Source organism: Quercus robur, chromosome 10, assembly GCF_932294415.1.
Source record: "Quercus robur chromosome 10, dhQueRobu3.1, whole genome shotgun sequence".
NCBI classification, from domain to species: domain Eukaryota; kingdom Viridiplantae; phylum Streptophyta; class Magnoliopsida; order Fagales; family Fagaceae; genus Quercus; species Quercus robur.
In genome coordinates, this window is record NC_065543.1 from 8,824,131 (window position 1) to 8,840,747 (window position 16,617).

Here is a 16,617-nt window from a genome sequence, read left to right on the forward strand (position 1 = left end):
TTTTTTTTGGTATGAGTTTGGATTTTTTTAACAATATTTTTTTTTTAGATTATCTACAAGACTTTATAAATCATGAGAAAAATACTTATGAAAGTAAAACTTCACTATTATAAGGTTCAAACGTTTGGACTTCAAAACTTTTTCAAAGATTTTTTAATTGTGTTAATGGCTGTTAAGGAGTACTAGAAAATCAATAGTTGATCTACTTGTTTATAGTATGGTTATACTTGTACTTACTCTTTTAGTTCTACAAAACTACAAAATGAAAATTTTTGATAGTTTTTAGACCCCTTAAACAATTGATTTAACCTAGGTAATTAGCCAAGTTGTTACTTAGTCTAATTAAACAAGTTTAGGTTATCACAATAACAAAGATCAAATCATGCAAAGCAGCAGAAAATAAATAACACAAGATATGATCACCTATGAAACCAAACCGGTGAAACCTGAGGAAGATTTGACCTAGCTATCCTCAAGGTAAACTTGAATCCACTATCTTGAAAGAATCGAAGTTCATACAATAAGACTTACAAGGCCCCACGCTCGACTTCTTATTGCTACCAACCAGTAGAATTTACTAACACGACCATATGCAAGCTCCGAATCCACGAACTCCTTCTTTCTTGGATTCACCACCAGATACAAGCACACCTGCTTGTGTTTTCTTTAAGCTTCAATGGCAGCAACTGAGTTGATCATCAAGACGTAGATAAATCTTCTCCTTGAAGACCTTAAGTTTGTGTAAAGGAAAGATCCTCTAGATCTCACAAGAGATTTACACAAACCACAATAATGAGCAACACTAAAACGTGGCTAGGGTTTGCCTTTTATACTTAGGACAAATAAGAAACCCTAAAAACGTTTTAAAACACTTAGGGCTGAGTTGGAAAAGTCTACAGAAAATCATTCTACCCGAGTTTCGATTGATCGAGTCAGGCCGAAAGGCACAATGCTTTCCTGCTTTAACTCGATTCCAACTTTACATAAATGCACAACTTTGAGCTAGTCTAAAACACTTCTAAACATATTGTTTTGATCATGGTTTGCCAACAATATAAAGAGTTTTAAATACATAAAATCCTAAGACTTTAGAACCTAACAAACTCCACCTTTGGCAATCCGTGACAAAACACAACTAGAAGCTCAAAGTTTACAAAATAAAAAGCCCTTTACAAAAAAATGCTCATAAAACAAATTCAATCCTAACTACTATCTATTAGTTGCAAGTGTAGACAGCAGCTCAATTGAATCAACCTGTATATTTCCTGAAACACTAAATAAAATGCATAACCGCATGTGTGAAAACAATACAAGTAAACAAATTAACTTCTTGATTTCAAACAACACACAATAAAGACATATATCAATGAATAACTCATAAATATAAATCAATTAGTAGTTTGAAACAAGAAACATATAAAGTACCAACAAAACATAATACTTCCCCTAACATGAATATCCCATCAAAAATATGGCAAGAGCTAAAAATGTAAAGTACAAAGTGAAGCACCTAGATACAATCTAAACTTCACAAGCTCTAACCAAAAACATGAACTCCCCCTGAAAGCAAAAACTCTACAAAGTACTCCCCCTTTTTGTGACGGAATGCCAAAGGGCAAACAAAATCTCCATCATCAAAAGGGAGGTGGTCTAAACTACGCCAACTCCACACGCAAGGCACGGATCTCATCGAGCATGTCCACCAAAATCTGTCCATGAGCCGCTTGAACGGTCAAGACATGATCCAACGTGCGACGAATGTCGGAATCATCTGAAGCAGCCAGTGGAGGAACATCATCATCAGTAGCAGCACTTGATGTCTCTGTAGCATCAACACTTGTAGAAGATGGAGGAAGGGGAACAGTACTAGATAACGCACCTCTAGGACAGGAAGGAGCAACTCACAAGTGAGCTATCATCTGTTTAAGAAAGGTGGCACCTATGAGAGCAACAACATGCACAGGCTCACCAGATGGGAAACCATCTAGACCTAAAAAGAGCAAAATCCTATGAATGAAAATAGGATGAATAAGCACATGCCCTACGGCAGAACTCCTATGAACCTCGTTCAAAGAATGAAGGAACAAATGAGAAAAACCAATAGACGCTCCAGAAACAAAGGAATACTAAAATACACATCGCTCTAGAGGGATGGTGTGGAAGGGAGAAAAAGGCCACAACGAATGACACGCTATTCTAAAGAAAAGATAAGTAGTCTCAGTAAGCTCAGTGGACGTAATTCGAGGATCAGAACCCCACTAGATAGATGACCCAGGGATGTATGACATGACTACATCTAATGAGGGTGACTCATCATAGGGATAGACAAGCTCCCGAACAACCGACACCCTAAGAGCCTCAGCAACTACCCTAGGGGTAATGGTGAACTCAACACCTCGTATCCAACTCCTAACAAGGGTGTTGGAATCATAGACGTGGCAAGAGAGGTTCGAGAAGAACTCTCTAATAAGGGCGGTCGGGGGTGGATGATCTATCTCTAAGAGAGGCAACCAATCTTTAGACTCAAAATTGGCCCTAATGGCCGGATCAAACTCATCTAAGACTACAACTCGTTCAGCCCAAATCTTACGCTTACTGTTCAAGGTCTCAACGGCTTCTTAGCTTCTGTCATTCCTAAACACTTCACTCTTAGAGGGAGACTCAGAGGAAGTGGAAGTGGTCCTATGGGCTCTAGTTTTCCTAGGCATGGTGCTAAGATAAGGACCAAAACACAGAGCAAAAGAACAAAACACAAAACCAAGGGCAGATTGCAAGTTAGCACAAAAAAAATATAGAATTAAAATCTATATAATGCATGACAAATTTAAATGGTATGATACATGTTCTAATGCAGTGAATTAAGTCCAAAAAGTTCAAATTCACAAAATTGGCTTGAACATAGAGGTATTAATACAAAAACCCCAAAATTTGGAAAACCACTTGATCAATTTGAAAAATATTGAAGAATTGATCATCACACATGATAAGATTCAAAAATTAATGACCAAATACATCAATTTGACAAGCCAATTTCATCAATTTAACCCAATTAGACAAAATCCCCAATTCGGAATAATTTCAAACCCTAGAATTTTCAATTTTTCAAAAACCACAAAATTGATCAAATTAAACTACATGAATCATCATTATAGCATCCTAAAACAAAAACCCATTGATCAATTTCACCAAAATAGGTTTGAATCATCAAAAACCCCAATATATAGAAAGTGCCAAAAATACTTGATATCGCTCCGAATTAGTAAGGTGGATGGCCTGGCTTCGGTGGGCTATCGAAACGGTTGAAGGCCTACAAGGAACAAAACACAATCAAAGAGGAGACCGGAGAAGACCAGTCGAACCCCCTCCGATGGAGAAGTTAGTCTCGCAGAGAAGGATGTTCCAAGTATTTGGGAAAATTGTCTTAGAGAAATTCTTACCGTTGTTGGGTTCAGACCGGTCCTTTATATAGGGAGCCTGGGACGGTTATTTGTCCAATAACCTCCCCAGGATTTGTGGAAGCCAACAAGTCCGGAGTTAACTTCCTCAACGGCTATAAAACTGTAACCGCTAACGGAAGTTAACTTATTCGAAGGATTTGTTGAGATAGTTGCGGGTTTAGTTGAAAGTTCTATGTGTTGCACTTTCGTCCGTTTGGTGTAGGACGGTTTGGTTGTCCAAGGATATCCGATGATTGTTCATGGACGACCCCCATGGACGATCATGTCGTCCATGGGAGACTTAAATTATAGAGTGGTGCTATTGTCCATGAACGTTTCTCCTTCTTCTGGGTTAACTCTTGGATCAACCTACACTGTAGGCTCTGGACGATCCATTTGGACGAGCTGGATATGGATTATTTTCCGCTTCTCTATCAGTTGCCCCTTTGTTCAAAGGGTCGTCCAGGACATTGTTGTGATTTTAACAAAATTTCACTTTTTCGTACGCCACATGTCGCGAAACTGTTGGTTGGCCAATCGTGTCGATCTCGTTTCCCAAAGCAATCGCCACGTGTCAATTTCTGAGTGGCGAGTGTTGTATCGTTGATCCTGTTGCTGGGGCCTATAAATAGTGCATTCTCTTTCATGCCCCTCACTTTTTTCCTCATTCTCTCTTCTGCCAACTCGTCGAAGATCCTCGTCTAGCTCTCGTCCTAGTTTCATCAGGTATTTCCTCTTTCTTTTTTTAGGCTCTCATTTTAAGTCCTCTGCATTTCAGCCATGTCTTCGTCTAGTAGTTTAAAGAAAGAGATAGACGAGTACCAGGACGATTCTTCTGGGAGTGGTAGTGTAGATAGCTCGTCCTGTAGTGATTCCTCAGACGAGCATTACTCGTCTGGGGTTCCTGGCATTCCCTTAGAGGAATTTCAGGAACAATGACGTAGGGCGGCTTCTGGATCTGGGGCTAGTTCGTCCAGGCAGCCACTTAGTCCCCCTCAAGATGAGGAAGAGGACAAAGAAGATGTTATCTATAGTTGTGCCCCAGAGGTAGCATCCACCTTAAACGGTGCTAAGTTAAAAACTCTTGTAGATAGATATCAAATCCTTAAAGAGCTTAACCCTCGTCTACCTAAGGCCGGAGAATGGTGTTGTTCTCCTTCCTCTGGCTTAGGGGTATACGCTTCTTACCTTTTAGCTGGTCTTAGGTTTCCCCTAAATTCTTTATGCAAAGACCTCTTCTTGGCTATGATCGCATCTTCTGCATTCATGAAGTTCTGAGCCGAATGGATGAGCTCGGCCATGGTTTGTGGCTCCTTCTCATATAGCTTGTGGATAAATAGGTCAGAGTTGATCCCGTTATGGAAGACCACCAATAGAAGTTTATCATCTACCTCGTCCATACTAAGGGCTTCTCTGTTGAAACGAGTGATAAATGATCGCAGGCTTTCGTTTTCCCCTTGTTCTATGGTGAGCAAGTTGGACGAATAACGCTTCTGCCTCTGTCCCCCGATGAAATTGTTAACAAACAATTTGCTCAACTCTTCGAAAGAACTTACGGAACTTGGGGGTATTTTACTGAACCAAACTCGTGCCGGGCCTTTAAGGGTAGTAGGGAAGGCTCGACACATGATTTCATCAGGGACCCCTTGAAGGTGCATCGTTGTCTTGAATGTTGCAATGTGATCAAATGGGTCACGCATCCTATCATACGAGTCCAGGGAAGGCAGTTTGAACTTTGATGGTAGAGGGTGGCCATTGATGGAAGCCGTAAAAGGAGAGTCAGTTCTGTGGACCAAATCTTCTATAGGATTCGTCCTCCTCATGTTCTCCTTCATCTCCTCCATGACTTTCTTCATTTGGTCCATCTCCTCTTTCAAGTGTGGCATCGCCCGTGAAGTGGTGCCTCTAAACTGACTTCCAATCTCAGTATTCTCTCTGTCACCATGGCCTTGTGTCTGTCCTTCGTGTTCCTCACGTGTCTGTCTTCTCTGATTGATCTCCATTCTTAACTCCTGGTTTTGGCGAGTCAATTCCGCCATTGCAGCCGCCATGGATTGCACATGCTGAACGGACGACGTCTGCATGACTGGTGCAGATTGGCGATCACGCTGGGGATCACTTGAAGCGCCTCTGCTTCCCTGACTGCCAGGGCTAGTAGCCCTCAACCTGGTCCTAACCATCCTAACCCTTTGTCGCGGAAAAGAAAGTCGCAAAACAACCTCGTTCCCACAGACGGCGCCAACTGATATCGCTCCGAATCAGTAAGGTGGATGGCCTGGCTTCGGTGGGCTATCGAAACGGTTGAAGGCCTACAAGGAACAAAACACAATCAAAGAGGAGACTGGAGAAGACCGGTCGAACCCCCTCTGATGGAGCAGTTAGTCTCACAGAGAAGGATGTTCCAAGTATTTGGGAAAATTGTCTCAGAGAAATTCTTATCGCTGTCAGGTTCAGACCGGTCCTTTATATAGGGAGCCTGGGACGATTATTTGTCCAATAACCTCCCCAGGATTTGTGGAAGCCAACAAGTTCGGAGTTAACTTCCTCAACGGCTATAAAACTGTAACCGTTAACGGAAGTTAACTTATTCGAAGGATTTGTTGAGATAGTTGCGGGTTTAGTCGAAAGTTCTAAGTGTTGCACTTTCATTCGTCTGGTGTAGGACGGTTTGGTCGTCCAAGGATATCCGATGATTGTTCATGGACGACCCCCATGGACGATCATGTCGTCCATGGGAGACTTAAATTATAGAGTGGTGCTATTGTCCATGAACGTTTCTCCTTCTTCTGGGTTAACTCTTGGATCAACCTGCACTGTAGGCTCTGGACGATCCATTTGGACGAGCTAGAGATGGATTATTTTCCGCTTCTCTATCAATACCCACAACAATGCATGAAAAATGCATAAAAACAAGAAATAAAATGCAAAAGGGCAAAAGAGACTTGCCGGCCTTCAAGGACAAAAACCTTGCAAAAATCTTGGAGGAAAACGACAAAAAATCGTTGGTGGAGCCTTGGCCAAGTCGGAGAGAGAGGAAAGTTTGAAAATTTTTTTGAAAAGGTGTCTTTAAATGGTCCAAACTGACTTTTTAAAAAACATGTTTCACAAGTTTCAATCGATCGAAAAACAGTCTCGATTGATCGAAACAGACAGAAACTCTATCTAAACAATTTGAAACAAGTTCAATCGATCGAAGATCAGTTTCGATCCATCGAAACAGACAGAGGCTCTCTCTAATATTTTTAAAAATTTTCGATCGATCGAAAAACAGAATGGATCAATCAAAATGGGCAGAGGCTCACCAAATTTAAGGAAAAACACAGGTTTTTGAAAAACACATTTATAATCAACTCAAAGCATTGAAATTTAAGAGCTAAATGCATGAGTATGAGATGATATAATATTCAAAACAAGAATTTTAAGCCTAAATTCCCAAACAATAAAATTTCTTGTATTCTCCACAAAATTTCAAGCAACAAATTAATTTTGCACAAAATTCAAAGTATTTGCAAAACTTGGTTGGTCAGACTATAAACACACACAATAGCATGTACAGAGTTTAGCAAAGAGTAACTCGTGTAATGTGTGCAACTAGCAAAAACTTGAGATATATGTGAGATAATATGTGAATAGCAATCAGTCACAAAGTCTACAAAATTCATCACAAAGAATTTAAAAGAGACTATCACCTAAAGAGTTACATCATATAACTCTCATATCTCCTAGATCATAAGCTTGCAATCATGTAACTTTCTTGAATTTATGCCTCATAATATACATATCAATTTTAAGTCATGTGAGTTTGGCATCAAGCCTAATATTACACACCAATTTTGATTTTCAGAATTAAGCAATTTAAACCGAGGCTTCACCTTATGATCTTTTTGTACATGTGCTATACTTTCTCGAGCACAAAATCTTATGATTTGCACTAAGGTGTTCATGATTGGCTAGTAAACAGTGGTGAGATGGTTATTTATGCCTTTCTCTAAAAGTTCAAGTCCAACATCCAAAAACATGTGACTTCAAAATTAAGACAGTGCAATGAAAAACTATTAACATCTTTCCCACACAACATGCACTACAAAGTTTCAACTAATGAAGTGCAATAAGTAAGCTCATCAAAGCTAAACAAAGTACAAAAGACATGTTATGTGAAAATAAATTGACCAACCTTGTTCTCAAAAACCAAGAAGAATAGTACAAAACAAAATTTGCTTCCTTTTTCTTCCTTTTTTTTTTAAATTAAATTTAAAAAAAATAAAAAAAAACGCCTAGAATGAAATGCATGAATGTTATTCAATGCAAATCCTAGAAAATAGAAATACAACAAAACCAAAGAACAATGGTCACAAAGGATAGAGCAATGAAGCACAAAGACCATGTCAGAAAAACTCAGTTAGTTCGAGTCTTTTGCATCTAAAACCTTTTAGATGCACCATGAGTATTGGAGTTTTTATTCACATGAGAATGATTACCAATTCCAAGATTGGAATAAAGGTTTAAAGTCTTTACCAATTCACCAATAAGTACCATAGGATCTTGTGCTTGAGGCACAGGTACTTTTGGTTTGTTTGCTTTCTTTGCAACTTGCAGCTTGTAATAGTTTGGACGAATGTATCCAGACTTTCCACAAAAGTGACAAACCCATGCAGGCTTATCATGCGTCCTGTCCTTAGATAGGGTAGGCTTCTTAGACTTAGACTCTTTCAGATCAACCCTAATCTTCCTAGATGATGAACCTTCTATGGGTTTAACAACTTCACTCACAGGGGGTTTGACAATTTCACTCACTATCTTACTCACAGTAGGTTTAGAAGAAGAAGATGAAAGAAAAAACCTTGTGGAATGGGGAGCAGACACAGAGATGCTTTCAACATAACCTAATCAAGTTTTGTCAGAAGAAGACTTTTGAACACTCAGCATTTGATCAAGTTTAGAACTAGCAGATCTAGCAACAGATAAATCAAGTTCCAAAGATTTAACTTTATCAAGCAAAAACATATTCTCAGTTTTCATATTGTTCAAAAGTTCATTAGTATCAAACAGTTTAACAAGCAAACTCTTCTTTTCAAGCTCAAGAGATTCACTTTTTTTCAAGCCGAGTTCAACATTCATAGCATCCTTTGCAGCAACATTGCAAAGTTTATTATAGGCCTCTTGAAGATCTGCATCTTTAGAGAGTTCCCCATTAGAAGGGTTCTCTTCAACAAATATGCTCTCATCGACTACAGTAGTAGCGGTGAAAGTAATGAAATTTCCATCCTCATCACAATCAGACTCATTATCAGAAACTTTACCATTACTAAGGGTTACAGCCATAGCCTTACAATCGGACATTTAGATTTCATGTGTCTATACCCTTGACATCCAAAACATTGAAAGCCCAAAGAATTATTGGAAGATTGACCTACTTTTTCTCTAGGTTTATCATTATTGTTAACCTTAGTGGGATCATGCTTCCTAAAGTTTCTAGGTTCAGCAGTGTTTGTGCCTCTTGCCTTTCTATTACTATTTCTGAGAAAGTTTCTAAAGTTCTTGATAAGGTAGGCAATCTCTGTAGCAGGGAGCTCATCATCAAATCCACCATCTTCAACATCATCAACTGTCTTAAGAGCCATTGATTTGGATTTGATAGTTTTGGGTAGATCCACTCATAAGATTGAAGAGATCCTACAAGTTCATCAACAAGGATGGAGTCTACATCCTTGCTTTCAGTAATGGCAGTCACCTTGGGTCTAAAGTCTTCAATTAAAGATCTAAGAATCTTCCTAACAATTTTAGGTTGATCATAGATTTCACCCAAGTTAAAAACAGAATTAACAATATCATTCAATTTAGCATAGAATTCATCAAAAAATTCATCATCAGACATTCTAATGCTTTCAAATTTAGAAGTCAATTGCTACAATTTATTAATTTTGACAGTCTTTGTGCCTTCATGCACAGTCTAGAGGATATTCCAAACAGTATGAGCAACCTCAACATTAGAGATTCTCTTAAATTCCTCCATAGAAACAGTGTTAAAGATCGCATTCATAGCCTTGCTATTAAATGCAGCTGCTTCTTTTTGAGAAGTTTCTCACTCACTAACAGGAGTAGTGGGCTTCTCCCATCTGTATTCAACAGAGTTCCACACTCTCTCATCAATGAATTTTAGGAATGCTTTCATCCTTACTTTCCAATAAGCATAATTATTACCATCAAAGTGAGGAAGAATAACTAGAGAGTGTCCGTGTTCCATGACAACAGGGGTCAAGGATCAGCTCAATGATCAAAGGATCAACAACAAAAGAGCTACCCACTCTGATATCACTTGATAGTTTTTAGACCCATTAAACAATTTATTTAACCTAGGTAATTAGCCAAGTTGTTACTTAGTCCAATTAAATAAGTCTAGGTTATTACAATAACAAAGATCAAATCATGTAAAACAGCGGAAAATAAATAACACAAGATATGATCACCCAGGAAACCAAACCGATAAAAACCTGGGGAGGATGTGACCTAACTATCGTCAAGGTAAACTTGAATCCACTATCTTGAAAGAATTGAAGTTCATATAATAAGACTTACAAACCCCCACGCTCGACTTCTAATTGCTACCAACTAGTAGAACTTACTGACATGACCACGTGCAAGCTTCAAATCCACGGACTCCTTCTTTCTTAGATTCACCACCAGATACAAGCACACCTAATGTTTTCTTTAAACTTCAATTACAGCAACTGAGTTGATCATCAAGGTGTAGATAAATCTTCTCCTTGAAAACCCTAAGTTTGTATAAAGGAAAGCTTCTCTAGATCTCACAAGAGATTTACACAAACCACAATAATGAGCAACACTAAAACGTAGCTAGGGTTTGCCTTTTATACTTAGGACAAATAAGAAACCCTAAAAACATTTTAAAACACTTAGGGCTGAGTTGGAAAAGTCTGCAAAAAATCATTCTGCTCGAGTTTTGATCGATCGAGCCTGTCTTTTGATCGATCGAGCCAAGTCGAAAGGCACAATACTTTCCTGCTTTAACTCGATTCCAACTTTACATAAATGCACAACTTTGAGCTAGTCTAAAACACATCTAAACACATTGTTTTGATCATGGTTTGCCAACAATACAAATTAGAGTTCTAAATACATAAAATCCTAAAACTTTATAACCTAACAATTTTTGTTATGAATATTGTTTAAACTACGATTCATGAGAAAATGTAAGATGATTTTTAACATAATTTTTGACTTTGTACGTTGAATGGAAAATTTCCACAAAATACAATCCAAAATCAATCATAAAATATTTTAGAGTTTCAAAAAACAGCAAATTTTATTTTGTGTAATCCATAACCTTAATATATTAAAATATTGTTATAGATATATGATATAAGATTACTCCTATAACTTAGTTACAAATTTGTTTAAGTGTTGAATTGTCATTAAGAATATATTACACATTCTTACATTTTACAGATCTGAAAGATGAAATACATAATCTTTGAGTGTCATATTCATTATAAAAAATATGATTAATCTTTGGCTGTCGCATTTTACGTATGGTTCCACTAGTTTTTATCAATCTTATAATGTATATTTAACTTTATATTTATATAATAATATAAAATAAAAGTTTGATTTTTACGGATTTTTTCTAATGTTTGTAACATAAATGTTTGGAAGCCAATACTTTTTCACATCATCATTCTAATAAATATTTTTAATTTTATAATTACAAGCAATAATAAATTATATTAATTTTAAATTAGTCGCAAGCAGAACACAAACTTGTCTTTTTAGGGATGACAAAAATCCAATACTTAATAAATTCTAATTAAATTAAGTTTGATCATTAAATAAATTTTGTTTAAATTTGAGTGTGTTCTTTTCTATAAAGTTTCTATTTGATTTTTTTTAATTTTTAAATACTTTTTAAATAAATGTATTTCACAGGAAATATATGTTATCAAACTTCTTGTATATTAAATGGGAGACTACTGACAGCAAAACTGATGGTGTTACTTTCTAGTTCTACTCAACCATGCATGCTGGAATGTTGAAAAAAATAAATAGACATTACCTTCATTGTCCCAGATTACTGCAGCATGTAACGTTGTTCTACCAAGGGGACCATCATGAGCGGGTGATTTGCATTTGTCTAAAATGTGAAGCGCCACATCTTTATAATCTCTCTCGACAGCGATGTAAAGTGGAGTCTCACCAGCATCATTACGAGAATATGAAAAATCCGGGCCCTTTTCAATCAACCATTTCACTACCGCAAGATGATTACCGCGTACAGCCTCATGCAAGGCTGTATCCTTTTCATTATTCGTCATCTCCAGCATCTTTTTGACCGCGGCATTATTAACCCCATTTTCGAGGTCTTCTTGGGGATCTATTGCTCTTGCACTTGCACATTTAATTAAAACATCCACGATGGCAGCATGCCCATACCTTGCTGCGATATGCAAGGGAGTTTCACCTTTGACATTAGCTTGCCATAGCAGTGGTGGACACATTTCGAGAATTTCTTCAACAAAGGCTGTTGATAATTCTGAATCTTCTGGTTTTGAATCTTTTGATTTTGAATATTTTGATTTTGAGTCTTTTGATTCTGACTCTTTTAGACTTGAGAGGTAAATATGAAGGACTGTGTTTCTATTTGGGGTTAGTAGTTGGTCAAGAGGCTCTGGAATATCTTTGAAGACCCCGATGCTCCCATTTGCTGCACCGTTGTAGTAATCAGCCTTCATGCCAATGTTGACCTCTGCTTGAGCAAGCTCACCAGATTCTGATTTTGAATCTTCTGATATTTTAATTGGGCTAGTGAGGTGAATATGAAGGACTGTGTTTCTATTTGGGGTTAGAAGTTGGTTAAGAGGCTTTGGAATATCTTTTAAGACCCCGATTACAATTTTTGCTGCAGCGTTGTAATAAACAGGTTCCATATCAATGTTGTCCTTTGTTTGCAAAGACTGACCAGATGCTTGATCAGCTCCAAACGAACCGGAAGGATCCATTCTCTCTCAGTAGCTCCAATATTTTTCTCTCTCTAAACAATGACACTCTTACCTTATTTTGATATTTTTGAATGAGAGGAGAAAGTAAAGATAAAGGCAACTTAACGCGTAAAAACAAAGGGACTTTATAAATTCGAGGAGCCAATTAAATCATGCCACGTACCAACTCTTGTCTATGTTAGTGTGGCATAAGAAACAGCTACCTTGACTTTAGCTTCAATGATGCTTTGGGGGCCACCGACCATGGTCCCCTGAGTTTTTGAAACTTCCGTTAACAGAGACAATAAATCATAAATGAGCCTTAAATTTACCAGCTACCTAGGCTTCAGTTTCAATGATGACACTGCCAGGGGAACACTTAGGTCCACACTGTTTTCTTTCCATGCATAGGGCCCAACGCCCAACTCTTACATGCTGCTTTAGCGTTATTTTTCTCTGCATGAGCACTGTTGTTCTTAAGAAAATAAAAAGGAAAAGTAATAAGTGAACATTCTTCGGTTCTTCCACGTTAGAACTCGGTTCTCCTTCTTATAAGAAAAGAATAAGGGTAACATTATTCTTCGTCTTTTCAGTAAAGAAAAAAAACATTCTTCCATGGTAAAATTCGATTCTCCTTCTTATAAGAAAAGAATAAGGGTAACATTGTTCTTCGTCATTTTTGGTGAAGAAAATAACATTCTTCCACGTTAAAACTCGGATCTCCTTCCCATAAGAAAAGGATAAAGGTGACATTGTCCTTCGTCTTTTTCTGTAAAGAAGAAAACATTCTTCCACGTTAAAACTCGGTTTTCCTTCCCATAAGAAAAGAATAAAGGTAACATTCTTCACCGTTCTGGTAAAAAAAAAAAAAAAATCTTCCACTATAAAACTCGGTTCTTAATTTCTCCCACAGCACATTCCGGAAAATAAAAAATAAAAAATCTTCCAGGTTAAAACTCGCATAAAAAAAATGGCTACCCTTCAATGTATAAATATGGTATGTATAGAATTGAAGTAATTTGACTTTTAATTTGTTAGGGCCGTTTCAGTGTTGATTATTTTCTTGTCAAAGTTTTGATTCTAATTGTATTGATTTTCATCTATGCTCTTTATTTGAGTTGTAAGAGCAAAGACTTCTTAGAGCCTAGGTGTAAAGCTCAAGCACGCCTAATTGAAGTAAAACATACTGATGAAGCGTGACTTCGTCAGTCGAATTGAATGTGCCCAAATGGATCCAAAATTCTCGCCTGGATACCTATGTAGATGACAAGACTGCTTCCGTAAGGGTGGTCACCGGTGTGGTGCCTGCCACAACGTCTTCGATGCCAAAGTCAGAACAAGAGAATATAGTGTAAAACAAAATAGTAAAAATAGCAATCACTATCCTTTTAGAGTATCTGTGATTTCTATCTCTTGTGTTAGCAATGTGAGGGCTTTATATACGTTGCCTTGGATTCTAACAGTTGTGATTGGCATTGTGATGTTAATGTCTTCCTTTGGTAATGTCCCTGCCTTGTAATGGGGCTTTTAATGTGCTTTCAACGGTCCGTACAGTTGGTTCTGTAACCATCCGAGGTATTATTGGTGGCATTGAATAGTCCAACTGTCTTCATTAGTGACGTGGGTAAGGGTTAGGCTCTTCTTTGGAGAATGGTCTTGCCAGTCTTGCTTATCTCGTCTGTAGCCAATTTTGTCAGTCCTATCAGCCCCCAGATTCTATGGTTGTCGTGACATGTCGTGACGACTATAGAAGATAAAAGGTCCTTGGTTTGTAAGTGACTCTTGGGGCTTCACGCTGTATTAAATGCGTAGTGGTGGCACCACATGCATCTTGGCCACATGGTGCATGCTAATTGGTGGGGTTTTTGCATGACCCTTGGGTTTCCCGCTACTTTTCAGTTGTTTGGGCTTTAGTTTTTAAACTTCCTTTTCCTTTTGTTTCCCCCATTACTTTTCCCAATTTCCTTATTCATTGCTCTGAGTCTCTTCTTCTCCACTTGTTCTTGCGACAGTTCCAACTTTGTTCCGGCGATTTTCCTTTTCCAATTTGCACTACACTTTTTCGAGGTATGTTTCTCTTTTTCCTTTCCCTCTATTTCCTTTTTATTTTCCTTTGTAATCTGTTGTAAGTTTCTAATTTTTCCTTTTTCTTTCTATTGCTGTGATTGTCTTTTTTCTTTGGCTTTTGGGGTTTTAGTATATACCTCATTCTTCTGTGTTTTTTTTTTGGGTGTCCATGGTTGGTAGTTCTGAGGTTAGGATAGCTTGCCCCTCAGTTTCTTTCCTTTTTGCATGTTTGGGGGGGTCTCTAGGTGTTTTCCCAAACGTCGAGGACTTTGTTTTTGAGGGCAACAGTTTAGGTGCTGTATTGGCTGAGTTGTGCCCTTTGCTTCGTCAATCTATTGATTGGTTTGAGGGTCTGGTGAGAGAGCGGGGGACGATGTCTGAGGTTAGGTCCAGTGAACTCGACACTGGGTTGTCATCTAGTGGTGAGCCGGTGGAGGGAGATACCGCCGTCTCTACCCCTCGAGAGGTTAGGGCTTTTTATGCCCTTGAGGAGATATGGGGGCTAGATGCTGACACCGAAGGTAGATTTAGAGACAGATTTCAATTTCCGGAGAGGGTTCATGTTCGTCGGCCTAATGACGAGGATAGGGCTTGCCACTTCTTTCCAGGTGAGGTATGCTTCTATGAGGTTGCCTTCACTTGTGGCCTTTGGTTCCCCGTCCACCTGTTGATCATGAAGCTTTTGGATCATTTTGGCATTGCCACCACCTATGCAGAACTCGTGGAGGATAGTGGTTAACTGTATGGAAATATGGTTGGCCGCTATCGGGGATATGATCAAGGTGGCTGAGCTCATCCATATGTATCGTTTAAAAGGGTCTATAGAGTATGGGTATTATGAGTTAGTGCCTTGGGAGAGGAAAACCAAGATTTTCAAGGGTTTACCGTCATCCTTCAGGTATTGGAAATCAAGATTTTTCTTTGTGTCCGGGGATGATTTTGAGACTCCGTCCAATAAGGATTGGGGTGATATCCCAAGGTTGCTTCGTTGATGGCGAACCCTGACCTTAGGTGCGTCAGTATTTCTTCCCGTTGTTTTCAGTTTCGTTATGTTTGATGTTATCGTCATTGACTCCTTGTTTCTTGTTTTGCGCAATAAAGAGACGGCCAAAGCTCAAGAGCTGGTATAAGGAGCGTGTTGATAAGGCCATAGGGTACGCCCTGTCGATTGAAAATTGGGACGACCTGGTAGAACCGCGGATCCTTGCCTTCTATCATCTTGGTCCCAACTCGTCCTCCTATGTTTTGCGAAGTCTTGGCATTAAAGAGAAAAAGAGTAAGTATTAAGTTCGTAAGTGTTTGAGATCGTCAGTATTGACTTTCTTTTAAGCATTTGGATTTTTTTGTTTTTTTTTACAAGTGTTTTCCTCTTGCAGAGATGACGACCAAGTTCAATAAGGATATGTATGCAAAGATGAGGTCTAAGAAGGATGAGCTGTTGTCCAGCATTGGGAAGAAGGGGGTACGTGTAACGGGGACAGGTCCGTTTACTACTCCAGTTACTTCTGCTACTCCCATCGTCTCCGGTGTTGAGACTGTGAGGACGGCCTCTCCAGCCACTTCAGTTGAAGAGATTCCCACTCCTTCATTGAAAAGGTCGTGCATATCGAGCAAGGAGAAGGAAAAAGCTGACTCTCACTCGTCCACTGTATGGGGTGACAAAGGGTTGGCTGTGGACAGGGCGTACGGGGTCGTGACTACTGAGGACCTAAAGGTTTTTACCAGTGTGCCATTCAATGTGGTCGCAAATCAACAAGTCCATAAGCTCATCTAGGTAATCTGCTTGTGCGCCTCTTAGTATCTTTTTCTCTCCGTTGTACTGACGACTTTAGCTTTCTTTTCAGGTGTTGGGAAAGAGTCTCCACATTGCTTCTAAGTACCTCACTCAGGAGGCCAATGTAGCGTCACTAACATCTAGGATGAAGGCCTTAGAAGAGGAGAATTCTACGCTGAACAGGAAGCTCATCGAATCTATGCACAAGGTCAACACTTTAAAGGAAAGCACCAAGACTTTGACTGACGATCTCCGAGCTGAATGTCAATTAACATTGGAGAAGGACGATCAGCTTCTGACAGCCAAGGAGAAGCTTAAGACTATTGCTGCCAGGTCCGTCGAGGCT

At 38.8% G+C, this 16,617-nt stretch overlaps 1 protein-coding gene across 1 annotated transcript; it reads right to left on the reverse strand.

Moving 5' to 3' along the window:
• Positions 1–10,898: 10,898 nt before the first annotated feature.
• Positions 10,899–12,451, reverse strand: LOC126703800 (uncharacterized). The gene is made up of 2 exons (XM_050402872.1): positions 11,509–12,451; positions 10,899–10,906 (listed from the first exon to the last, which is right to left on the reverse strand). The coding sequence occupies exons 1-2, from the start codon at positions 12,449–12,451 to the stop codon at positions 10,899–10,901; spliced, it is 951 nt and encodes a 316-aa protein (XP_050258829.1).
• Between the last annotated feature and the right edge of the window lie 4,166 nt (positions 12,452–16,617).